The 27,321-nt window shown below is 35.9% G+C and overlaps 1 protein-coding gene across 3 annotated transcripts in view; it reads right to left on the bottom strand.

Moving 5' to 3' along the window:
- EFR3A (EFR3 homolog A) overlaps positions 1–27,321 on the bottom strand; it is a 96,107-nt gene that overhangs the window by 48,993 nt on the left and 19,793 nt on the right. For 2 of the 3 annotated variants that reach the window (XM_082434077.1, XM_082434079.1), the window contains 4 exons: positions 11,609–11,685; positions 9,277–9,404; positions 7,888–8,038; positions 3,105–3,226 (listed from right to left, as the gene is read on the bottom strand). In XM_082434077.1, coding sequence (XP_082290203.1) covers positions 3,105–3,226; positions 7,888–8,038; positions 9,277–9,404; positions 11,609–11,685 — 478 coding nt within the window. Of the gene's footprint in view, positions 1–3,104; positions 3,227–7,887; positions 8,039–9,276; positions 9,405–11,538; positions 11,686–27,321 lie in introns of those variants that run through there. The other variant, XM_082434078.1, reaches the window with a different exon arrangement.

The raw sequence follows: 27,321 nt of genomic DNA, 5'->3' as shown, positions 1-27,321 counted from the left end.
TATGGGACTTAAAATTTATCCATACTGTGAGAGAATGCTGCCCTATCCTCCCTTCCCAATTCACAGCCCTCAACTTCTTCAAGCTCTTCCTCATTCTTCTTTAAAAATAAAATCTATTCAGTTCAAGGATGAGAAAAGTAGTTAGAAAACAGTATATAAAATCTGGGTAAGAACAATCTCGCGAGCAGAGCTAACACGGTAGCCCCTCTGCCCCAAAACACCTTCATTCTGGCCAAATTTGATTGTTATTTACCCTCCTTTTTTGTTACTACCTGAAATAGTCACCATTAGAAGTTTACTCAGCTTACCCAGCACTTTTTCCAAAAGCTGCAAATAGGGTTAGAGAATGGAAGCTGTGGGGAAGGGGGTGATACTGCTTAGAAACCCATTGGGAAGTAATGCAGGCATTCAGTAGTAGCAGGTGGAGCATGGGATACGGCGGTAACATGACACTGAACAGGTGAGAAAGTGAACTAGGAGACAAATTTTGCCTCTTACAAAGCTGTGTCTTATTTATGCTGCTTTCTACAGCAAAAAGAAAGTCTTGAAAATCTCTTCTGCAGCGATCACAAGTGGGCAAGCCTAACATTACTACAAAGGTAGTATTTGCAAGTCAAATATTTTAAGAAAATCTTAACAGTTATCTGCCCCGTTTCCTACTGGCCATGCCCCCTAAGTTTTATTTGACAGTGTATTGCTAAAAATAGAGGGATTTATAATAATTATCTAAGTTAGAACCTAAGAAGGAATATAAATAGTCCTGAAGAAAACCCAAAGAGGGTTTTTACTAAAAATGAAGCAGAAAAAAAATCAAGCCCTCTAAGTATCTTAAAGCATTTTAGTTTACTCATTTGTTTCACAGTGATTCAAATGAAGTGTTATTTTGGAATATCAAATATTATATAATAAAGAATTAAGACAAAGTACCACCTTTCATTTGTGTACAGAAAATTTCAAGTTTCTTTTTTGTAAATTGAAAAATGTTACGAAAATACATGTTCAAAAGACAAGATTTTTCACTAGGGGGCACTAAAACCTAAAAATCAGATACTATGTAAAATTTTTGAATTTTTAAAATGCATCCTTTCATGTTTATAATATCATAAACACTTTTCACTTACATTGGTTTATATGTGAAATTCACCACCTCAACCAAAAATTGGGAAATGCCTATGTGAACAAACTAAACAAAGAAACAGGTTTAGAAACCCCTATCTTCTGGATTATTTTCTGTATTTTAAAAGAAAACGAAATTGTTACAACTTTGAAAAAAACCTGCCTTTTTTTTTTTTTAATTCTATTGTGTTTGAGCTGTTTTATTATTTTTTGGGTTTGTTTGTTTTTGCAGCTAGTGTTACCCTAACTAATACAGCAATTGAGAGGGGAATTCTCTGGAGAATTTGAATTTTTTTTTTTTTTTTTTTTTTTTTTTTAATGGCTGTGTTGGGTCTTCGTTTCTGTGCAAGGGCTTTCTCTAGTTGTGGCAAGTGGGGGCCACTCTTCATCGCAGTGCGCGGGCCTCTCACTATCGCGGCCTCTGTTATTGCGGAGCACAGGCTCCAGACGCGCAGGCTCAGTAATTGTGGCTCACGGGCCCAGTTGCTCCGCGGCATGTGGGATCTTCCCAGACCAGGGCTCGAACCCGTGTCCCCTGCATTGGCAGGCAGATTCTCAACCACTGCACCACCAGGGAAGCCCAACCTGCCATTTTATTTAGCTAATTTTTATACCTTTTTGCCCCATTAACAAGTTAATACCAGCTTCTGAGAACAGGGAACAGTTTTATAAAACATTTTTTGAATATCCTTTAGGGAGAAAAAGAGACTTTAGCAGTGATTGGGAGAAACAGGAAATTTATTATTATAAGATAGTTATAGTTATCCCTATTCTTCTATAAGGCTTTACACTCGTAATAAAGGAATAACATCAGGATCCTAAACGGCCTATAGTATACCAAGGAAAAATTATACTAACAGCATCTCAGACAGAAATAAATCTTATATCTGAAAACTATTAAATTACCCCTCAGCTTTCTTTCTCCAAGTTAAGTAACTTTTACACGTTTTTGTTCGTGTAAAGCAACACTGTAGCTTGCATACTTAAAGCTAACTAGTTACATTTCTGTATATTCCTTTATTTTAAAAGAAAAGTAAAAATCACAAAACATGCTAAATCTTGACAATCGACTGCCCATGACAACACTCTGAATTTGGGTTAGTTTCTTTCTTTTTAGGTGTATTATGGTAAAGCTCAAACTACATTTACCAGGGTCATTTTGAATTTAATTTTTAACTTTCATATACATGTCAATCTATCGATTGTGTTTGCAGATAAGTATTTGATTCTAGATTACTACCAGGACGTATCTAGAAGAAATGTTTAAAAATGCCCAAATCAGTTGTCATGACAACCTCAGTCAGACAATGATCCCGTAACATACAGTCATTCATTCATTCAATTTATGTATGTATTCATTCAAAAAGTGCTTACTGAGAGCCGGCAACGTGCTCAGCAATATTCAAAGTACTAGTGATACAGCAGTCCTCAAAACAAAACCCTTGCCCTCCTGCAGTTCATCTTCCATAGAGGAGAGAAAACAGACAACAAGATATGAGAAGACAAAGCTTAACTGGGAGTGGGATGGAAGGGTTGATATTAATAAATAAAAGGTGGCTGAGGGAGGATTCTCACGATAAGACGACATTTGAGCAGAAATCTGAACAAAGTGAGGTAAGGCCGAGAGACCACTGTGAAGTCCAAAGGCCCTGGGGAGAAGTGTGCCTCATGTATTCAAGCAAGCGAGGAGACCCATGTACTAGAGCAGAGTGAAAGGAAGAAGAAATGACAGGATCCAACACTGGGGTATGGTGAGCATTAAAGGGCATTCTGGGTTACAGTAAAGACTTTGCATTTTATTCTGACTGAGTTAGGAAACCACTCTCAATTTTGCTGCTTTAGTCAGTTCTTCTAACAGCAATGAAAAGTTGTACTTCAGGAATAAAGCATATGTTTTCCCATCTCCTTTGGTGATCATTATGTAATATATAAATACAATATTCATCAATAAATAACTCCAAGACTATAAACCATAAAACAATACATACTCTGTTCGTGTTTCTGGATCACTGTCACAGGAGTGACACATGGCACTGAAGCGAGATACAAAAAAATCATAACGTCTATGATAGGAAGGTGTGTCTTCTTCAATATTTGCAAATTTGACAAACTAAAAAAATAACAATAAGATGTATTATCACCTTTTTGAAAGTGTGGAACAAACACATTTACTTTCATTCATTATTTGTTACATACATCGACAAGAAATATCCAAGTAAAAAGCAAACGAAATATGAAATATCATAAATGCCACATATATACGAAAGGAAGTTTTTGATAACGAACTTTACAAAATCAAGAATATAGCATTATAAACATCGAATATAACTTTGTGATGCAATCTCTTTTGAGTGAGCCCACTCTCTCAAGAGCTCTAAAGCCCTTCTGCATTTCCTGGATGCTGACAGTGTTTCCATGACAACCTCAGTGAGGCCCAAACCTTCAGGGAATTTTATTTCTTAAATCTCGGGTAGGAAATCTTGACAGTTGTTACATAACGCATGAATGAGTAATATTTATACAAATGAGATGGGACAAGAAAAAAGGGCCCTAAACTGAAGAAAACCAACTCAATAGAGAAGAAAAAATACTGAGATGGTAAAATTTATTCTACCTCTTTTCTAAAGATTACAAAAAGAGAGATATCCATATGTTTAGGAAATTTTAAATATCCTACATGAGTCACAGACCTAGCCATATGATTCCTTAATATGTACTCTTTTTTTCTTATTTGCTTTCTCATTTATTTGGTAATTTATTACTTCTAAAATAGCCTAAAGCTGTCCTGGAAACAAAACTAAAGTAAGCATAGAATAAATTTGAAAAAATAAAATTATGATACTAAAAGTATTTTAAATTAATTTAGCCAGAGCCAAGTCATCTGTTTTAAATGATAATTTCATATGATTCATATTATCTAGAAAAAGACCACAAATACCACACCTGGTAGAGATGAAACTGACACTCATTACCTATTCTGTACCATACTCTGTACTAGGTGTTTTCACACGAGTTCTTATCTCATCGTTCCTACAATCCTGTAAAGAATGTGTCATTATCCCCATTTTACAGACGGGAACACTGAAATTCAGAGGCTAAATCGCTTGCCCAAAATGACACTGTGAGTAAATGGTGAAACTGGCATTACAGTTCAGGGGTTTGATTCCAATTTTCAAGATTCCCATACTACACACTGACCATATGAAGAGTTTCAGAAAATATTAAGCCAAATATCTGTATTTTTCATTAAAAGAAACTTTGAATGACACCAGGAAATGCTCAAAAAATGTAAATGATAAAAACACATACAAGTGTATATACAATATGTTCCCCATTTTCTAAAATATATTTTAAAAAGAAATTAAAATATTAAAGGACTACTTCTGGATACTGAAATTACAGGTATCTTTAACTTGTTTACTCTTTCATATTTTCTTACATTTTCCAAATTTGCTACATATCACATATTAAATCACATATTAAATTAGAAAAAAATTAATCAGATATTTTAAAATTTGGCCATTAAAATGTTAAATGTTCTAGAAAATTTTTAGGCAACACTTTATTCTCTTTTCACTTGTTGAAAGTCACAAATACTCAAGTATAATCTGAGTGATCATTTACAGAAGCCTCTCCTATTGCCCTTTGGCATAAAGAACAGGATAAAACACGTGCGGCTATGTTCCAGGGCAATGCATAAAATATTATCTTCCTTCCCAATTTTATGGAAAAGCTCTTCTAATTCCTGTAACTCTGGGAGCTCTCTAACAAATTCTAAACCTATACACCCTGTGCTAAGATAAATCAATAAAAAGAAAGGTATTATCATTATAGACTTCTTATCATACGTAGGAGTGGAAAAAAATGAGACAGTATGGTGCAGAGATTAGGAATGGATTCTGTTAGATGGCTCTGGATTTGGATCCTGGATTTACTAACAAAATATGTGACCTGTGAAATGGAATAGTTAACTTACAGGGTTGTTGAGAAGTTCAAATGAGAACCAAACAAAAGTTAGCACAAGGCCTTGCTACTTTCTCCCCCTCTCAGCTCGGTGCTCTGTGATGACCCAGATAGGTGCAGGAGTGGGAGGGAGGTCCAAAAGGGAGGGGATATATGTATACACATAGCTGATTCACTTCGTTGTACAGCAGAAACTAACACAACATTGTAGAGCAATTATGCTCCAATAAAAAAAAATTTAAGTGAAGAGCTAGATATGTTTTAAAAGGTACAACAAAAGGCAGCAGCAGTGTGATCTGAGATGTAGTTTCTCACAGTAAGCGCTATTACATTTTCCACCCAATAAGCTCTGTGGTGGGGACTGTCCTGGGCATTACGGATAGCATGTTCAGCAGCACGCCCAGCATCCTAGATGGCACTAGCACTCCCCCGACCCCAGGTGTGAAAAATCAAAAACGCCTCCAGACACTGCCAAACGTCCAGTGAGGGTTAGTGAGGCGGGAGAACTGTCCGTGTTTGAGAATCACTGCTTTAGTGTAGTGAATGGTTTAAATGACTGGGCCCTATGGACAACTGTCAAAAATAGTTAAAGAAAAGGTTAAGATTAGCAATAGGCTTCAGAAAAGTGAGATGGATCAATTGAATACAAGAGGAAGAAAAAAAGGAAAGTAACCTCTGCTTTTCCTAGATTTTAATCCACAAAAATGACAGTGTATTTATATAACACAAGTTTTGGAGTAGGAAAGGCCTAGCACTGAATCCCAGTTATATAACACTATTATTTCACTATGTCTTTGGACATGTTATTTAGCTTCAATTCCTCATCTGTAAAATGGGAATAATACGTCTAAGCTTGAAGGGTTTTTGTGAGAATTAAATGACATAATGTATATGAAGTATCTAGCGTATACTATATGGTTTCTTTTAAAAAACATGAACCAATGTTGCAGAGTGTTAACATTGATTACTATTATGTATTATTATTTATAACAATAATTATTATGTATTATCATTAATTGATATATTAACTACTTAACATTTTTCTTGCCTGAATCTGTGTTTATGCGGGTATGCTATATTATTCTCTATACTTTTCTATATTTGAAATAGTTCACAATTTTAAAAAAGGGTAAAAATAAAAAGTACCTAGCACAATTTCTAAAACAAAGGAGAACCTGAATAAATCATGTACTGTTATACTGAGTCAGCATCAGCACAAAGTGGCAAATGTCAACAAATTAAAATAAAATGTACAAAGACCACTAATAAATACAGAAGCACTAAATCAGTACCAGTCGTGTTTGACAATATTTTTTTAATATTCAATTTTCAATGTTAGACAACTTAGCACCACTAAGAAATTAAAATCAGACTTTCAGGGAATACTATATAAATAATGTTGGTCAAGATAATATAGCATTTCATTTAATACAATTCATTCAAATCAAAGTAGGTAACTGGAGAATTTTGTCTTTTTCCCAAATGAGTCATTAAAGGAATTCTAATGGCATTGCTGGCTTGAAGTAAAGAAACATCTGGAGATATACACTGAAACTCCTTCCCCCACAGCCATTAAAACATTTCCCCTAATATATAGGATGGATAAACAACAAGGTCCTACTGTATAGCACAGGGAACTATATTCGATATCCTGTGATAAACCGTAATGGAAAAGAATATGAAAAAGAACATATATATATATATATATGTATCTATAACTCAGTCCTTTGCTGTACAGCAGAAATTAACACAACATTGTAAATCAACTATACTTCAATAAAATTAAAAGAAGAATTTCCCCTAAACTTTCCTCACCTAAATGTAAAGGAAACAGGAGAAACATAAGTAGCTATGTTGCCAGAAATGGAGCCTGTCACACCACCTAACTGCACTTGGAAATAGCCAATATTTTCCCTCTGAAACAAATGGACAAAATCATATTAAGGGCTTTTTAATGAGGATTTTATTTACATACTCTTGCTTCAAGAAAAGAAAAACATTATATCACTACCAACAATAACTAACAGTGCCAAACACTGCTCTAAGAACTTTATTTATATTAACTCGTATCACACAACAAGAGTACCAAGATCGGTACTATTACTACCCTCATTTCACAGGTGAAAAACTAAGGCAAGGAGAGGTTAAGTAACTTGCCCAAGATACACAGCTAGAAAGTGGCACAGGCATAATTCAAAGAAAGGCAGTCGAACCCTAGAATCCATGCTGTCAGTCACCCCCTACACTTCCTAACCACAAAATAGTTATCTATAAACAGTAGCAGGTAGTACATGCCTTGTTATTTGTTGATAAAAATCTGGATGGGAACATATAGATTGGTTGAATGCCTGAAAGCTTCCTCAGAGATGAAGTTGGAACCGAAAGACTGAAGGTTATACAATGAAACTAACGACAAGAGGAGAAAGGTTATCACTGTATTTTATTTTCTTTATTAGATATGCCTTCCCTAACCCCACACATGTTTAACAAACTATGGTTCCGGATAAAAGAAAATGAATGTTGTTAGCAGAGATAGTTCAGAAGTAGTGTAAGAAGGCCTGGGGGGAAAAGAAAAACCTTCTATTTATGGCCAACTGAGTTTCTGTTGTTCCTTATGATTGGTTAACACCCCAGATTTCACAAGCAGCAACAATAAAAGCTAGAGACAAAATGTTCTAATCATCTACCACTGTACTGGTTGTCCAAATGCCCTGACCAGAGCATCTGCTTCTACCAGATAGACACTCTAAGAAGAGTTAATCCAAGTTATGCTAATTAAACTTAAAATTAGAGAATAGTTTTACTCACAGAATTTGTTCCAAGAACTTGAAGCTTTGGTTCCCCTGATTCCAGCAGCTTTGCTACCATATGAAGAAAGCTTTCTACAAATGGCTTGATGCTTTGAGAATGGCAGGCCATAAGAAGTTGGTCCAATGCCTCCATAGCAATTAAAACATACCTAAATATAAGAGAAAAATAATGTCAACACATCTCTAGCTCTCTTAATTCTCCTAATCACTTTCATAGGGATAATTAAAGTAAGTTTATTTAAATGCACAGAACACAGAAAGGCAAATTTAGCAGCTTCTAAGTGAGATCCTAATCTTCACACAACACAAATGATCTTGAGATTATAAAATATTCCTCATATGGAAGTATATAGAAACTATACTGTACTACCCCATTTTCTCCTGCTCACCAAAAACTCTTCCAGAGCTTCTTTAACATTACCTTCATGTGAATTTTTTTGTAAACACAGATATTCTCCATTTTCCAGGCTTTTAACCACATTTCTTTGCATCCAACCCAAAAGTTATTATAAGAAATGTGCCTAAATTTCTAACATAAGCTATTTGTATTTGTAAATATGAGTACATAAAACAGTATCAGCAATATTATAAGGAAAGGTCTCATACATTTTACCATATAATTCATCAGATTTTAAAGCCTGTACTAAAAATTAAAATTCAGACTTTAGATAACTTTGCTTGAACAGTCAACTTTAAAAACTACTTGTATCAAGACTCACATTTGTATCAAATGCTCTAAATGGTAACAATGCAGAAGTAGAGAAAGCCAGTATAGCACTTGGAGAAAGGAATACTCTAAGAAACCAGTATCATAAAATGACAATATGGAAAAGTATTTATAAACCAAACTGCAAAGTTACTGCTGTTCAAGCACAGAGAATGGATTAAGATGGTAGACCTTTATTTATAGGTAGATGTACAGCTAGCACAGGTCAAATCAGCATGCGCACATATTCTGAACCTTAAGCCTAACATAGCTCTGTTTTATTGCTCCTCTGATAGGTAAAACTGGAGCTGTGATAAAAATCAGTTCGTTAACAGAATTTCTGATAGTTTTCTATTTCGAGACTGATTTTTAAATTACAGTACTGTGCTGACAGACTAAGGGAATCAATTTCTACTATTTCCATTAGGGAAGTCTTAAAAATTAATGGATACTTAAACAACTCTGTTAAGTAACATGAGTTTATTCTTAAACCTGACCACCAGGAAAGTAATAAAAGCTACAGCATCTATTTGATATTACACATTTCCTTATATGATATTACAATGTTTTATTCTCCATATGTTATCTTTCCCTGACTAGATGGCAAAATAATTTATAGGATGATTTAGCCTAGGAAGAATTTTCCAAAGATCCTATATTAGCAGCAATTAGTTTCCTTACCCAGACCGATGTCTGACAACATCCCTGCTCAACCTTTCTGCCAGGTAAGAACCAATTCGATCCAGTTTCTCTGGAGCAGATACAGCATAAAATGTCAATTTCTCCATATCAGCTTTAACAAGGCCATCCTAAAAATAAAAATGAAAAAAACAAGTGAAATAGGTTATATTTATATCTATATTTTTCATGCTTATTTTTTGTACTTCTAAGTGTTGCCTGCGTCACATTTCCCCTTTTTGGATTGGTAATTAACCCATATTTATGCTGAATCTTCCTGGATATAGCCTCTTAAGAGCTAATCACCATTCTGGATATGCAGAATTTTCAAAAAGGTAAATAAATGCCCCATTTAGGAAAAGCATTTAAATATGCTTTCACAAGCAATGGATTATTCTAACACCTTCCTTTACAGAAAAATAGCTCCATTAACTGCATATAGTGCGTAAGGAATAGAATATATTTTAGTAATTATAAGAAAAGGTTTGGTTATTTGTTCCCCTCATTCGAGCACTCTCTGAAGGCAGGACTATGACAAGTAGACCTCTGCACTCTGGGAACCTACTGTTGGACGCGTTTTGGATATACCACAAGATTTGCTCGTTTAATAAATTAAAAATAAGAAATGTAGTCAATTGGGTTTATGGTTGCCATATGTATGCAAGGTTCATGTAAATCTTTTCTTTTCCTTAAACCTTATTTTACAGATTGCTATTTAAGTAAATCTTATCTAAATACTTGACAAAAATAAAGATTCTTTCTGTAACCATTCTCTAATTTACCTGCCACCACTCCCATGATCAAAAGTGTTCAAAGCTCCCTCACTGCCTGTAAGTTAAAGGGGGTAAAGTAGATGCCTTGTCTGTCATTCACATTCCTCCATAATCTGTGCTCCACCTTATCTTCAGTAATCGTATGTTCCAGATTCCTTAAGAAAATGATCTGAATATTCAGTCTATTAAATGATACTTCTGAAACTTCCAATCAGGAATTGTGTACAATTATCATTCATTGCACTTCAATTAGGCTATAGGCACCTTCATTTGAAGGCTCTTGTTCTCAAATGTATCTCTTACTTTACCATGATTTTTCTCTTGCTGGCAACAAAGAGACTAATCTCTGCTTCTCCAGATGGTGTACATCCTTCAAAGTTCAGCAAATTGCATTTCTTCTGAGAATGCTTCACAGAGATTGCCAACCCATATGATACCTCCTTGATATAAAGGCAGAAACTTTACCACCTGTTTTACTTAACATTTTACTTACTGATTTATGCATTGTGATTTAATATTTAGTATGCTTTCGCTTTATTTCAGTCAAATGGATGGAAAGCTTCTTAAAGGCAGGTACCCTATCTTAGAGTTATTTATATGCCATAAATTATCCAGGATATCTCGCAGCCAAAATATTTAATTGGCAGGTCTCCTACAAATAGCTGAATATTTAAATCAGATTTGATTAAAAATGAGGCGTATCTCATAAATTAATATCAAGATAACCAAAAGGTTTCTAGAGTTGGCTACATTTTAAAATAAAGCAACTTCTGGAAATCAAACCCATGTAACATTTTTTTGTTCCTATCCATTTAACACTAGACTAAAGGAGTCTTGGAAAATTTAAGACAGTGTCAAACAAAATCAATCAAAGACAATTGCTTTGAAACCAGTCGTCTTCCACAATAAAGTAACTTTTATGAAAAATTTAAAAGCACTTAAGTAAAAAGAGAACAAACTCTGCCCGGAATATTCTCCCTTTACTTCTCAATTCTCTTCTGAAAATTGTGTGGCCAACCCTATTTATTCTTTGGATCTTAGCCTAGATTTCATTTCCTTCAGGCCTTTCTTCTCCCAAGCCCAGATTAGATATCATTCCTACCTACTCCAGCAGTACCCTGTACTTATTTCTCTATCACAGCATATTCTTTCACACAATATTGTAATTGCCAATTTACTTGTCTAGGAGCTTGGTGAGAGCAGAAGACCACGTCTGTATTCACAGCTGTGTTCTTGGCATTGCATACAAATGATCTGACACTAGTTCATAAATTTTTGGTAAGTGAGTATTACTTAAATTGAGGAACTATACAGACTAAAGAACATCATCCGTCCAGCATTCTGAATTTATGCTTAATCTAAGAAAAGAATCCGAAAACAAGACAAGCAAGCATGGATCATTTAAAGGTTAAAAAAAAGGAGAGTAGTATAAAAATAGTAGTGTACATGATGAGATTTGGGAGTAAAAGTAGAGAAATGAAATTAGGGAAACCTTTAGGGAGGTCAGCGGGGGGGAGGATGGGCCAGCAAAGAGAAGGAGCAGTAGATGCAGATCAAATTACTTTTGGGTCTTCAGGGAAGATGTTGTCCACCAGGCGCTTGTAGCGAGGACGCAAAGCAGAACAGCAGCAACACACTCCTGTTCAAAGAGAATAAAATCACCAAGTACAGAGATTAATCGTACTGTAAACCGATCTAGAAATTCAAGTTTCTGAATATTTATGGGTTCTTTAAAATAAAGGGGGAAAGTTCAAACAGGCAGAAATAGAAAAAGGCATGCAAATTCAATTACTAATGAAGAAGTGAAAAAGTTAAATTTCTCCTCCCCTCCCCAAAGACACCAGGTCAAAACGAACATGCTAATGAATTATTCCAAAGTTTCAAACCAAACTGTTCAAACTGTTTTGGGGCGCGTGTGTGTGTACACGCATGCACGCACATCCACGTAAAACCCACCCAATTCATCCTCTAAAGCATATACACAACTGGTACCCCACCTTGCCTCCTTTCTGGTCTCACTTCCTACTACTCTCTGCAGCCCCTACCCCTACCTTGACCTCCCTCACCCTCACTTTTCCTGCCCAGCCCAATCCACTCAGCTCCAGTTACAATGGTCTTAAAATGGCAGTTCGCTCCTAGTGTAGCTGGTGAAAACAGGTAACACCTGTATCTATATGATGCATCATACAAAGGAACCACAATAGTTTGGGAGAACCAACATCGAGGGAAAGTCCAGGAATTTCAAAAAATGCTCAAAGGCTGCTCTATACATTTTCAGTTGTTGGCATCTTGGAAAGAGTCAAGGATTTGGATTAGAAGACCTGGATTCATTCCAATTCTTTCACTTAAATGGCTACATGACCTTGGGTAAGGCACATCAGCTCTCTGGAAAGAACTATGTAAGTAGGAGGGATCCATTTTCTTGTACTACAAACTAATAACTTAATGGGAATGTTGGTCTTGAGCCATTATAAAATTCTTCCCATGATTTATGAAACTGGGGTATGTGTGTCTGTGTGTAAGTGTGCACTTGTATGTATTTAGAAACCAAAATATGGTATGAGAGAACACTTAAGCTAGAAGTTAAGAGAACTCAGACTTAAGCAGACTTCTATGATCTTATTGAGTAATGTTATTCCACAGACAACTTCTCCAGACCTCACTCTGCTCATGAAGTATACATGACTCATGCATGCAGTCATATATCACGTCAAGTAAGTGTCCAACAGGCCAAAACATACAAGACTGAGTCCAGATTTGTCGTAGAACGGAGCCATTATATTGATAAAAACAAGACAGAATTAAGACATGTACAGCATCTTTAGTCATCATAAAGCAGTGTGCATACATTATTTAACATTTCCAGCAAATTAGTTAGGTATTATTATCATTACTACTTTACAAGAGTGGAAACTGTAGCAGGACTGACCAAGTAACTTACTCAACAGCAATGGCTGGGTGAGAATCCAATGTCTAACTCTGAAACCTCATGCTCTTTCCACAAACCCATAGACATTAGTGGTCAAATCAATCAAGATCCAAATATTTCATCTGCACCTGCTATGTCCCTAGCCACCATCTGTGGCTAGATGCCACAGATACAAGAAAGTATAAGAGACAAGATCCCTGCCCTTGAGAAGTTCATAAACTTGTTATTAAAAAACAAACAGTGAATAATTCAGCAATATATACACAGGCACTACATGCTGATAATGCGAAATGTTATACATTGTTCAGGATGTTTTCTACTTTAATAGAAGAAAAAATTCCAAAGAGTCCATTAGGGAATTTTTTTCAGACTAACACCAAAATACCTGAACTCTTTTTAAAGTCCAAAAGCAAAACACAGGCCTGATTGCTAGAAAGAAAAACAAGGGTAAAAGCCAAGTAAGCAAAAGTCATATTTCTGTGTCAACTATACCTAATATAAAAATACTTCAGATGAATATTAATACACTGAAATAAATTAAAATCAAATATGTATCAAGTGATTAACTTACACAGGGCACTGAGCTAGGTATTGCAATGATGAAAGAAGCTTATAACCTGATAAGAAGATTAGGATGAATACTTTGCTATCACTAACACAAGGCCAAATATAGTAAATTCAAATTGCTATTATGGCAAAGAGAGAACGGAACTGAAAAACAAGTCCCAAAGCTTCAAGTTTCCTGTCAGAATGGTAAATTATGTAATTTTCAGTAAGTAAGAAAGAATTCTTAATAAGGTATTACATCTCACATTGACACTTTCTGATATTATACACTGCTTTTAGTTTAAAGAGGCTTCCAAAAATGGGGACTTGGAATACACGTAATATCCAGTTCCCACTTTCAGGAAGCTTGGGTGTACCGGAAGAGACAGATGAGTAAAAAGACAAAATGCCCAATAGGTAGCATGGGGTTAAAGGGCAGGGGCTCTGGGGTCACACAGACTGTGGTGAACCCAAGGTCTCTCACTGTCCAGCTAGGTAGGCACGTTACCTTCTCTTATTTTACCTACGTTTCCTTATCAGTTAAATGGGTATAATAACGCCTTCTTCATATTTATTGGGAAAATGAAATAAAACTATATGTAAAGTTCTTATTAAGGGTGTAATACACAGTAGCATTCAATAAAATGGTAGTTATTACTAGTAACGCTGTAAGTGCTTACAATCAGGGTAAGCAGAGGTGCTTGAAGGCCCTTGAGATAGTATTGCCAACAACGTGAAAACTTTTGCTGCGAATTAATCATCTAAAAATCCAACAAATTTTATATGTGGTTCACAACAAGCCTTCAGTAACAAGAGGAGAACCAGTGGGGTAACCGCTATTTTCTGAACGTGATGTGTGCAGCACTACACTAAGTACTTTACAGCATCATTCATTTACTCCTACGGCGGCTCTCTGAGGTGCTATTTCCAGCTTTGTGTGATAAACGAGGAAACAGAGGCTAAGGGAGGCCCATCTGTCCCACATCATACAGCTGGTAAGGAGAGGAGCTGAGATTCCAACCAGATCTGATGACTTTAAAGGGTAACTGCCACTCTGAATTCAAGTACCAGACAATTTCTAAATTACTTTAAACGTTTTAGCTCTCCACAGACCATTACCAATGAACATGACTGCAGGAATGAGTCTGGCTAACAGATGAGGAATGCACTGCCATGGAGGGAAATAAACAATCACAGTGAGCTTCTCCAGGAGGTTCAAAACGAAACAGAACAAAAACAACTTCTTGACCACTTACTATGCATGAAAACTTACCAACTATAGAGAAGACAGATGAAACTAGATTTGAAAGCTTCAATTTACTCAGGTTTCTATAAAATGATAACATACTGAAGGTAATACAAGGTGAAAGTGAGTGGTAACAGTAATCACAAAAGAAATAACTCTATTTTAAATAAGACAATTCTGTACTTATCAGCACCACAAGAACAAGTAAAATAAAATCACTGGACCTACTCAGGCACAGAAATGTGGTTGACTCCCTTGTTGAAGTCAGTTCATAAGGCTTTTCGAGTTCAGCTGCAGGTACCTGCACATAGTCCTTCATGTTGTAAGAGACGATTTTCTAGCTGATCTTCCTGCTCTTAGATCCTTTTACCTACTGTCCAGGAAGTGCCTAGCTCACTTTACTTGTAATTAATTAGCAGAAGGTACTAATACACTGTAACTTATCTAACGTGCTGACATCAAATATAAAGCTATGGAGAACTTGATAATATCCCTATCAAATTCTGCTGACAAGGCCAAACAGCTTAAACAAGATACTATTAAAGTATTGTATTGCTAGTTTACTAAATATAGATTTTCATATAGTTTGAATAAGAAAATAAACTTATATTTTTTTTCTTGAAGCATCCCTTTAATTCCTTCTCATCCTAGCTTCTGATCCCTTCCAACAAACTCCTCACTTTTCAACTGCTTCCCAACCTCGTCTTTTCCAAAGGAAAAAGGGGCTAAGCATATCACAAGAAAGCCTTAAGCAACTGGCAGGTCTAAGCAATATGAATTCTTCCTTTAAATTTAATTCTAACACACAAAGGAGAAGGTAACTCACTATCCTCCTCCTGTAGCATATGGAATTTAGAACCCTACGTATGATACAGCAGGAGGAGAAACAGGAAGTCTCAAGTAGGTAACGGAACTATGGTAAAATGGAACTGGGGCATAGCTGGAAAGAAAAATTATGACCAAAAAAAAAGTGCCAAGCTGCATATGACAGTGGTGTGCAGACAGGCTCATGGGGCAATCTGTTCAATAATGCTCTCTGAGCCTTAGTCAGGAAACAGAAAAATCCTACCAATCTCTCAGGGTTAGGAGTACTAAATCAATATAAAAATTGCCTGGAATATAGAAGCCACTTTAAGAGCATTATATATATATAATAATATACATAATCTTTTGGTAAATTTTGTTTTGGTAAATTTTGCCCTCCTAAATTAACCATTTCTTCTTTAAAGACACCCAAGACATCATGTGGCTTCACCAGTGTCTCCTAGTCCTCACCTCAGGCAGGAGTGAAATGTATCGACCTCTATCATCCTCCTTCTTTGATGGTGAGGTGTTAGAAATAATTTCCAACCCGTCCTGATCCTACAGGCATTCACAGAAGGACTTGAGTAGCTGCACAGAAAACCTCATGGCTGAGCTGATAGAAGCCATGGATCGGATCGGGTACATGGGCACACAGGGGTGCTGGGAGAATTCTGCTTAATGGGGCCAGTAATCTAAGTGGTTGGTCCACCAGTGAGTACTCCTAGTTTGTGATGACATTTGCTTTCCTATGCAGCTTTGTAAGTCTGGGGGTTTGGATAATTAATTAAGACCCCTTTTAAAATAAGTTACTTATGCTTTCAACTAACTATATTACCAATGATAATTTAAACCTAACTGGAAATAGTAATATCTCCATTATTAAATTATTAATAATTAAACTATTAATGTCTATTATTAAACACCATCATGGTACTGGGTACTTGGGAAAAAGCTACCCTCTAAAACAAAAATAATAAGTTACTGTCACTGAAGTTGAAGAATGATTAGATCTTATGATGGGAACCAACTGTATGATTTTGAATTAGGTTTGTCTCATGATCTATTAAAGGAGAAATTAACAGTATCTATACCTTCTACAAAACAATTATATTATCTCTGTTAATTCTAACATGTAATGCATTAGGAATTCTCTGGCATATTTAGGGCTTACTAGGTGTCATACTTTCAAATGGGAATGGCTATGATTACTGGATTTTGGTCTTTACGATATTTCTATCATTGTGTCTATAACAAATTATTGTACTTATTTATACATATGTCTGTCTTTCCCCCCAGAAAATGAGTCACTCCAACATAAAGCCCATACGTTTTGTTCATTGTTGTGCATGTCTGGAATATAAGCAGACATTCACAAAAAATGTTCCTTCACTAAATGAATGTGGACCCAAAGTTCACTGATAAACAAAATGAATTTAATATCTATCGATATGTGGTATAAAAATCAAAATGATAAAGTACACTGCCCACTACAAAATACTAAATAAATGCCAGAACAATATAATTTCTCCAACGAATAGCTGACAATGTCAAACGAATCACTTTGAACAATTCAAGTTTTATTTTTAGGCCTAGTGGAAGCTATCAGTAATCAAGGTGAAAAGAGACAGCGTGTTTTTCTATTAGAAGATTTAAAAAATTCATTACTTCAAGACCTCGAGCTCTATGGTATCCAAAGCCCTTTAAAAGAGTCTGCATCACATATAGTCTCTTCAAGGTTAAAAGTAAAAGTCAAGTTATTCATTCAGTTAGTGTCAGAACAAGACATTCACTTCATACAATTAAAAGATTTAGCAATATTACAGTCCCACTCACACATATCCCTCCCAAGTACCAAACATGTAATATGTAGATTTACATATACCATACACACTCATATAGACACCATATATAAAGCCTGTAATACGGCTGTTCTTCCTGCACTTCAACACACGTACAAGGCACTGTGTTAAGAGCCACAGGGGATCAAAAAGGTAACTATTTACTTGAAAAGACAAAGGTTTAAAAACTGAAATCTAAAACAAGATTTGGACATCACTGGAGGACAAGGGACATCTAATGTCAAATGGACCACATGGCCATAGGGCCACAGAAGTTCAGAGAAGAGAGAAAGCACTCCCAGGTCAAATGAAGGGAGGTTTTGTGAAGGACATGGGATTTGAGCTGAGGGCTCCCCCTGCAGAACAAGTAGACTGAACTATAAGGATACACTGAAGACAGTGGAGGACGATTACAGGCAGGTGGAACAGTGCAAGTTTCACTATGGAGGACGGCGCATGGAAAACCCAAAATGCGTTTTCTAATGACCCAGAGCTTAGAAAGGAAGGAACGTAGAAGGTGGCACAAAGGAAGCATCAAAAGGGTTTGGTGACTAATTAGATAGGGGTCAAAGTAAAATGGGAACAAAATAGTCTTATCTTTAGGAAAGTGTTCCTTTTGAAAGGATTCTAATCCATTAGAGGAGTATTTTATTACATGATTCTTTCCACATGTAATTCTATACGTTCTCTCCTTTCATTCTCAATTTCACTACTTGTTCTTTATTCCCAGGCACATAAACTTCATGGAAAAGAGGACAACAAAGGCAGTAAATGGAATTAAAGCTCCAATTCTTTTTTAAAAGATGGTCTTCCCACTGCATTGCAATACTTGCCTCTACAAAAGGCATAACATAGACAAAACTCTGCACACTTCACAAAACTACTCTGAGATACTCTCTGTAGGGAAAAAACAGCTTTTTGCTGCGTCAACTAGTGATCAGTCTGTACTCAACACATTTTTCCCCCACTATCACAATTTTAAAGGAAAAAAATATATTAGGCATTGTCCTACTTACAGTCAATTTACAGATTTATACCTAGACTTTACAGTATACTATCATACTTAACTGAAAAAAAAATAAATATTACTCAGTAGAGTTACCCAAGGACAAGAGCAATAAAATACAGAATAATCATGGTTTTTAGAAAATCTAATCCTGCAAGATTGCATTTGAAAACCTTTTGGAATCCTCATATGGAAAAAAAAAAATACCACAAACATTAAAATAAGGAAATACAATTCTCTATTCATTTCATCTGATGTTGGCTTAGTTTGCAAAACAAATAAGAAAGGATCCACTGGATGATACAGAAACCAGAGCTGCAACCAGGAAAAAAAAAGAACTCACACCTCTGTCCCCACCACCATTAGGACATAGTGTACGGTTCATCCCGACTTCTAAGACAGTATGACCAGACTCTGCGTGCCACAGCCCTTCTTCAAGTGCGCTCAGGGGTGGTCTTGGAAGGGAGTACACAGCGCTCCGGTGTCCCCATCTCCGGAGGTAAGAAATTAGATGAGGCAGAACTGAAAACTGAAATAGTATGTGATTCCCTTTTTTGTTTAATAGATAAAATACTGACTAAAGGTCCTCTATGATAATGTCAGTAGTACTGTTAAGAATTACAAAAGGAATCACATTTTCTCCATATGTAATTGTTTAAAAAAGCATGTAAACAACAACTTTCCCCTTGAATCCACACCATGGTACTGACTATTATATTGATAATTATTTTGCACAATTACTATGTTTGGGGGGAAGAGAGAATTATGTAATGGTCAAAGATAAATTTAAGGATTATGATTAAGATAGAGGAACAAGGGCATAAGGCAAATCAGACTATGTAGAATTTATAACGTAAATGAGAAGGTAAAGTACTAAAGCACAAATGTGTTTTAAGAGTCCTATTTAAAACACAGTCTAACAAAAACTCTAGCTGACAAAAAACCCTTTATCTTCAAAAGGAGATTTAATACCCAGCTAGGGAAACAGTTGGCAAAGTAATTGAGGGCTCTGACAGTTTCCATCTCTGTAGTATATTTCAACAAACCAATCTTTGGAGCTTTGTACAAAAACTTATTTTCCACTTCTCAGAGCAAATCTTGGTAAATATGTAATATGACAAAGCTAGCCAAAGAGTACAGGAGTATCTTACATTAAGAAGAAAATGTGTTCTTCAAAGATAAACAAAGATTGAGATCAGTGTATATCTGAATTCCTTTACTATGAAAAAGAACAAAAGAAACTGAACTTACAACTTTCCCTTTAGTTAGAACTTCTTGTAAAGAACCCTTAACATGAACAAATGTTCATGGAACACCATGGAATATTGTTTTTTTATGTGTTCTTGAAAATTGTTTTTCTTATATCAATGCCTAGACATAAGCTAATGGCCCAAGAATTCTCTCTCACCCATTTAGAATCCATTTTGAAAGGGCAAAATTTTCTTGAGACAGCCAAAACCTTCTATTGCATTGTTCAAAAATAAGATTAAAATAAGTTAAAAATTCCACATTTAAAAAACACAAAAATTCTCAATGAAAATAAAGATGCTACTAGTGCTACCTGTTAGAGGACAACAAAACTTCAGGGTCTAGGAATCCTCACATTAGAAATCAAAATACAGAAAGAGCCACTAACATTAACACAGCAAAGACAAACTTGCAGAGCCTCAGAAGGACCTCCATGGATAAGTAAAGGCAGGAACTCCATTTGCAAATCACTGATTCAGATGGTTCTGAGGCCCAGGGATGCTTAGTAATTTAGCATCTCTAGAGTGACTTCAGGATGCTATTAATAATTATGCCAGGACCAGTGATATAAATCTCGGCAGTCACAGGCAACCTAGGACCTAGGATTATCCTTATTCTCTTAGACGGAGTATTGGGACATGTCTAAAGGCATCAAACAAAGTAGACAAGTTTTCAGTTACAGCTACAAAATGAGGAAAAGCAGCAACAATCTAGCCAAGGAAGATAAAGAAAAAGGTAAGGAAAAAAAAAAAAAGAAACATAGAACATTGGCTACAAAAATAATAATAACTTAAGAGTTTACCTGGCTTTAATTTTTCTGGTATATAATAACTACAATCGTAATATATCAAATGATGTAATAATTTTTTGTTATTAACTGGTAAAGTCCCTGCACATCTGTAATTAATGTTCTATAAAATGCCTACTACAGTCAAGGTACGAAGCTAGGGACTGTGATGGGATGCGTGAATAAGTCACAAAACTGGTTCCTAACATGAAGACCTTTAAAATATAACAAAATTGTTTTTTGTTTTTTGTTTTTTTTTTTAGATTCCATATATATGTGTTAGCATACGGTATTTGTTTTTCTCTTCCTCGGGGCAGGACAAGAATAAAGATGCAGACGTACAGAATGGACTTGAGGACACAGGGATGGGGAAGGGTAAGCTGGGACAAAGTGAGAGAGTGGCATGAACATATATACACTACCAAATGTAAAATAGATAGCTAGTGGGAAGCAGCCGCATAGCACAGGGAGATCAGCTCGGTGCTTTGTGACCACCTAGAGGGGTGGGATAGGGAGGGTGGGAGGGAGACGCAAGAGGGAAGAGATACGGGGATATATGTATATGTATAGCTGATTCACTTTGTTATAAAGCAGAAACTAACACACAATTGTAAAACAATTATACTCCAATAAAGATGTTAAAAAATTTTTTTAAAAATCAAGCAACAACAAAAAATACTAACAAAATTGTAAGAAATCAATACTACAGAAAACAAGATGATTATTCCTTTACTAAAAACGAAAGGCATATGCAAACAAAACCATAATGGCAAGTAACCAAATTCACCCTCAATCTCCGGGTAGAATTATATATATCTAATTATGCTGATTTTTCTACCATACTCTTAACACAAACATTATCTCTAGGGAACAATTAGAACACCCTCAACTTCCCTAACTAAAACAACACTCTCAACTCTTCTGCTTTCACGATGTGAATGTGTTTATTACTCTCTTATGATAAAAGGTTACCTCATAAGAAATCCTACCTAAGTAAACTGTGTTTCCATAGTACAATGCTTTCCTTAGGGTTCTATGAGCCATCTGAAGAACAATCTCCTGGAATATATGTTTTTAACTGAATACTCCCTGGCCCCAGCCAGGACCTTCCGAGTCAGTCTCTAGAGATGGGATACCAGAATTCCTATTTCTAGAAATAACCCCCGCTTCCTACTATGACCATTCAAGTTCTCAAGAACCACTCCCCTTGCATAATGATTTAAAGAACTACGTATATGATTTTTTCTAATTGTGTACTTGAGGTACGCAGGACATTGTACTTACTACCTAACTTACGCAATGGATAAAAAATGGTAATACCGGCGGCATCTTAAGTTCATCTAATACATTACAATAAATGAATCATATAAAGCACCATTTATGAGACCAAATGAATGACAGAGATGACAAATACTAGGGCATTTGGAAACAACGTCACAGAAGATACTGACCTGACAGAACTTCACTGCCAACAGTGCACTGGTATTCGTGGCTGAGGTCTCTAGAACTTCCCCATCACTGTGAGGTGCCACCACCATACCTCCCTGTGGACTAGATTTTCTAAGCAACTTACATTAAGTGAATACTTGGCAGACCCATGCTGGAGTAAATCAGGGTGAGGCACTAAATGGCCTTTAAAATCCTAAATCAGGTACTGGAGCAAAGGAAAACAAATTATCATGGTCAGACTTCGCACATGATTTTCTAAAATATGACCAGAACTTTGAAATTTCCCCTTTTCCTAAAAGACTGCTCTGGTATGCTTCTCTGTATTTCATGCCACTTTGTCCTTAAAATTATCAGTCCTTGGAATTTATTTTACATGCAATAGCTAAGGAATGAGCTCTACAGTTTGGAAAAATTGTTCTATTCTCCTGACCTACCTTTCCTAGAGAAAATTTCTATTATAAGGAGGAAGAGTGACTTACTTTACTGGTGAGTCTGGACAAAGGAACTGAGCGTGCCTTGAAACATAAGCTCCGGATATGTATTCTTAGCACTTACGCAACGCCCAGCGCATAGGGAGAGTGCATATCTATTTGCTGAATGAGTGAATGGTGCACTCTCAAACGTTTCTCTTTCCAATCTGCATTCTGCAAGTCACTCTTTCTGCCTCTACGTGATCAGTATATTTGGTCCTGGAAGGCTGTCTCTTATGTGGCCACTAGGGGGTTACCCAGAAGTCTAACTCAGAATGTCCTCCTTGCAGAAGGCTGGTAAGTGCATTTGCTCTGCCAACCTGGAATGTCCCTTAGACACATCGTTGGAAAGTCTAGATTTGGATGGAAAGTAAGTGGGAAGCCTGATGACAGACAAAAGTCAAACCATATTTTCTGACCCAGCTTTACTAGTAATAAAGCTCATATTTTGACTTTTATCAGCCTGATATTTATGTTTCTCTCAGTTGGTTCCAAATTCAGAGGGGAACAAGGGTGCAACTGCTACAGTCTTAAAATCAACAGAAATATATCTAATTGGAAAAAACACATACACAATCACATTAATTCTTTCAGCAAGGTTTTCATGAGACCTGCCATGCCCCAGGCACTAGGCTAAATGCAGGGAAGACAAATACAGGTCACAGTCCCTGGCCTTCAGGAGCTCATAGTCTGATAAGAGAAGATAATCACATACAAAGAGAATTATAACTCTATGTGACAACAGCTATGACAGAAGAGATTGCTATAGGAGAACAGTAGTGCAGCCCTAACCTTCCTGCAAGAAGTAATAACTAAACTAAGTCTTGAAGAAGAAGTAGGAATTCAGCAAAGGGGGGAGGATTATCATTCTAGGTGGAGAGAGCCACATGTTAAGAACAAGAGTGTCGTTTTAATTTGCAAACAAACATAAAGTTCTGCAATATGAGAGAAATGGCTAGACAAACTTGTAGGAAGCAGACTTGGAAACCAACTGAACTTAGAAGGTACAAAGAGGGAGGAGTCAAAAGTAACAGACAGGGTAGTCTGGACAAGTGGTTGGATGGTGGTGTCCAATAAGGAACAGAGGAAGACAAATTTGGGGGTAGGAGGAAGTATCAAAAAGAGAATAAATTTTATTTTGTACATGTTAAACTTGAGGTTACAAACCTGAAAGTGGGACATCCTGTAGTAGGCAAGTGATCTAGACTAGAAATATAAATTTAAGAACCAAAAGCATATAAATGATAGCAAAAGAAACTAGTTTGAGTAGCTAAGGTCGTCAAAGAAAAATAGGATGTAATTGGGGAAAGAATCCTGGGGAAAGCAAACATTTAAATAATGACTGGCAGAGAAAGAAGTGAAAGGGAAGATATTTAAAGAAATAGGAAGAAAACTACAAAAAGAATAGTATTAGAGAAAACAAAGGAGAGTTTTCCAAATCCTATACCTTCTCTAAAAGTACCAATTACATAGATAAAATAAGAACTCCAAAAAAATAAAATAAAATAAGAAAGACTCCAAGAATTCACAAACCTTCAGTTAAGTTGTTCTATAATTTTGTTAGTAGGTGGTGTTCAGTTTATTGACTTGTACTTTCTGAGCTCCACTTACTGGAAGGTAGTATTTGGTCCCATATGTATGCCATGATATTTCATTTTACATTCACCACTTTTCAGTCTAGGGTATGAGAACCCTGTCACAGTCAGAGTTCTTGAGTTTGGAAAACACAAACCTAGAGGAAGACTTCTAGTCATTCCCACAAACTCTGAATTTAGCTCTTTTGCTTAACAATCCTATAGCTTGGACATAGAACAAAAAGGCAACGTTCTGCATGTTGCATTTTCAAAGGCACTGGCAAACTAATGTATATGAAGAGGGTAGGCTTCTCTGTTGCTGCTCCTTTCCTCAGCTAACTTACTCACCTCCCTGCCTCAGCCTAGCGTTACTGCTGAAGGAAGTTGTCCTTGATGACCACCCAAAGCTGGGCCAGGCCCACCCTTCTCAGCCACCACCACCACCATCATCATCTGTTTAAATGACCTAGTGATCTATTTCTCTTAGAGGTCTATAAACTCCTCAAGGGCAGGGCTGTGGTTTACTCATTTCTGAGACTCAGCAGGTAAAAGATGTTGAAAGGGTAAGGATCCAGAAATGTCTAGAAAGAAAGTCTACAGTTATGTACATTTTTCCTTTCTGTGAAAGAAAAATGGAATCTTGAAATTTGGAGACCTCTTTGATATATTAGACTAAAGCAATCTTTTCTTAGTTTAAATCAGTTATAGTCAAAATGATACAATAGGAAAAGAAAAGTAAGAGCACTTGACTCCCACACTTAAAATGAAAGACATAAAAAGTTATACAGACAGTAAATGCTGGCAGCTGGTAGGTATACAGCTTAAAATGTAATTTTTAGTATTTGGTCCCATATGTATGCCATGATATTTCATTTTACATTACTGTATCACAATAAAGCTTTAAGGCTTTATTGATTTCATGATCATACAAAAAAACCAAACAAGAACAAACACATTTTTTCTTTCTTAAATTTCATCATTGTTGATGTGGTTTTTGTGTTTAAAATGTGTTGCTGTAACATTATAAAAAGCAATACTGTAGTCATTTGATCTTAACTACTATATAGGACCATCATATATATTTAAAAGGAAGTTATATAAACTTGAAATCACAGAAGAGACAAATGGCCTTTTAAAACATAATACTTTCTCAAACTTTGTGACTAATACATTGCATTTGTGATCAATGAACTAAGCCACTGAAATAGCCGTTAGAACTAATATTTGAACTAACACTCCACTCCATATGTTTCATAATTTTTAAAGCATGTGCAATTTTTAAGCCATGCTGAATACCAACATTATCCTGGTATATTCATTTTGTATACACTACTGTTCTCTGTTTTAGCAAAATTTGGGGAGGGAGACAGGATTTTGTTTTTTTGTTTGTTTTTTAAAGTAACTTCCTCCATTCTGCCACAGGAAACAAATTACTTGTTCTTGAGAACTTCTCCATTCAGACTTCTGTAAAAGTACGTACGTATATTCTTATCATTTTTATGGTTTTGTGTTTTTCTATTTAATGTCCTTTGAAACCAAATCAAAATCATTTCTTCATAATCATTTCTATATAATTCTCTGGATGCTCCTCATCATGTATCAGTGGTTAGAAATGGACTGCAATGCAGTATCAGCTTACAAGAGCTAAGTAGGTATCTTACCGTTAACAGAAAGGAATTCTGCCCTGCTTCATGGATTCTGCAAAAATGAATTGCTGTTGGATTTGACTAACTGTACATAGATTGTGGTATGGTAGATTTGAAGGCTACTAAATGCAATTCATAATTCTTAACAAAAATTTTCATTCTTTTAGTTTGAAGAAATGTTTAGCACAGACTGTATCATGTAGTAAATGTCAAAATATCAGGTACTACCCAAATATTTAAAAGACATCATGTAAAAAAAGGACTAGTCTATAATGCCCTCAAAGAATAGAACTTGAATAAAAGTAGTCAAAATAATTGAGAACTCTCTGAGAACTTCCAAACAGGATCATCTGTCAGTTGCTGTCCAGATTCAAACTAGAGGTTAGATTAAATAATCTAAGATTCCTTCTAACTCTAAATGCACATGACATTCCAACTCAGCTGCAAAACAAATATTAATGAATACCAATTATGTGGAAAGTACTATACAAGGTATTGTGGAAGGTACAGAAAAGACCAGCAATGGAAACTATTATTTAACAAGGACTCATATGCTTTGATACTTCCCTTCTAAATTAACTTGCTATGCAGGTAATAAGAAAGTCTACTTAACTTCTTGGTAAACAAAACACTTTATACTAAAACGAGATGAATGTTTAAAGTTCAAACCTTGACACCTTTGCAGTAAAGATAAACAAGATGAAAAGGCAGAGGGCTATGTACCAGATGAAGGAACAAGATAAAATCCCAGAAAAACAACTAAATGAAATGGAGATAGGCAACCTTCCAGAAAAAGAATTCAGAATAATGATAGTGAAGATGATCCAGGACCTCGGAAAAAGAATGGAGGCAAAGAACGAGAAGATGCAAGAAATGTTTAACAAAGATCTAGAAGAATTAAAGAACAAACAAACAGAGATGAACAATACAATAACTGAAATGAAAAATACACTAGAAGGAATCAATAGCAGAATAACTGAGGCAGAAGAACGGATAAGTGACCTGGAAGACAGAATGGTGGAATTCACTGCTGCAGAACAGAATAAAGAAAAAAGAATGAAAAGAAATGAAGACAGCCTAAGAGACCGCTGGGACAACATTAAACACAACAACACTCGCATTATAGGGGTCCCAGAAGGAGAAGAGAGAGAGAAAGGACCAGAGAAAATGTCTGAAGAGATTATAGTCGAAAACTTCCCTAACACGGGAAAGGAGATAGCCACCCAAGTCCCGGAAGCAGAGCGAGTCCCATACAGGATAAACCCAAGGAGAAACACGCTGAGACACACAGTAATCAAACTGGCAAAAGTTAAAGACAAAGAAAAATTATTGAAAGCAGTAAGGGAAAAATGACAAATAACATACAAGGGAACTCCCATAAGGTTAACAGCTGGTTTCTCAGCAGAAACTCTACAAGCCAGAGGGAGTGGCATGATATACTTAAAGTGATGAAAGGGAAGGACCTACAACCAAGGTTACTCTACCCAGAAAGGATCTTACACAGATTCAATGGAGAAATGAAAGCTGCAGTAGCAATACTCATATCAGATAAAATAGACTTTAAAATAAAGAATGTTACAAGAGACAAGGAAGGACACTACATAATGATCAAGGGATCAATCCAAAAAGAAGATATAACAATTATAAATATATATGCACCCAACATAGGAGCACCTCAATACATAAGGCAACTGCTAACAGCTCTAAAAGAGGAAACCGACAGTAACACAAT

This window comes from Balaenoptera physalus (genome assembly GCF_965194825.1).
Source record: "Balaenoptera physalus genome assembly, chromosome: 17".
NCBI lineage: Eukaryota > Metazoa > Chordata > Mammalia > Artiodactyla > Balaenopteridae > Balaenoptera > Balaenoptera physalus.
The sequence above is the reverse complement of the archived record's forward strand: the minus strand, read 5'-3'. Positions and strand labels throughout refer to the sequence as shown.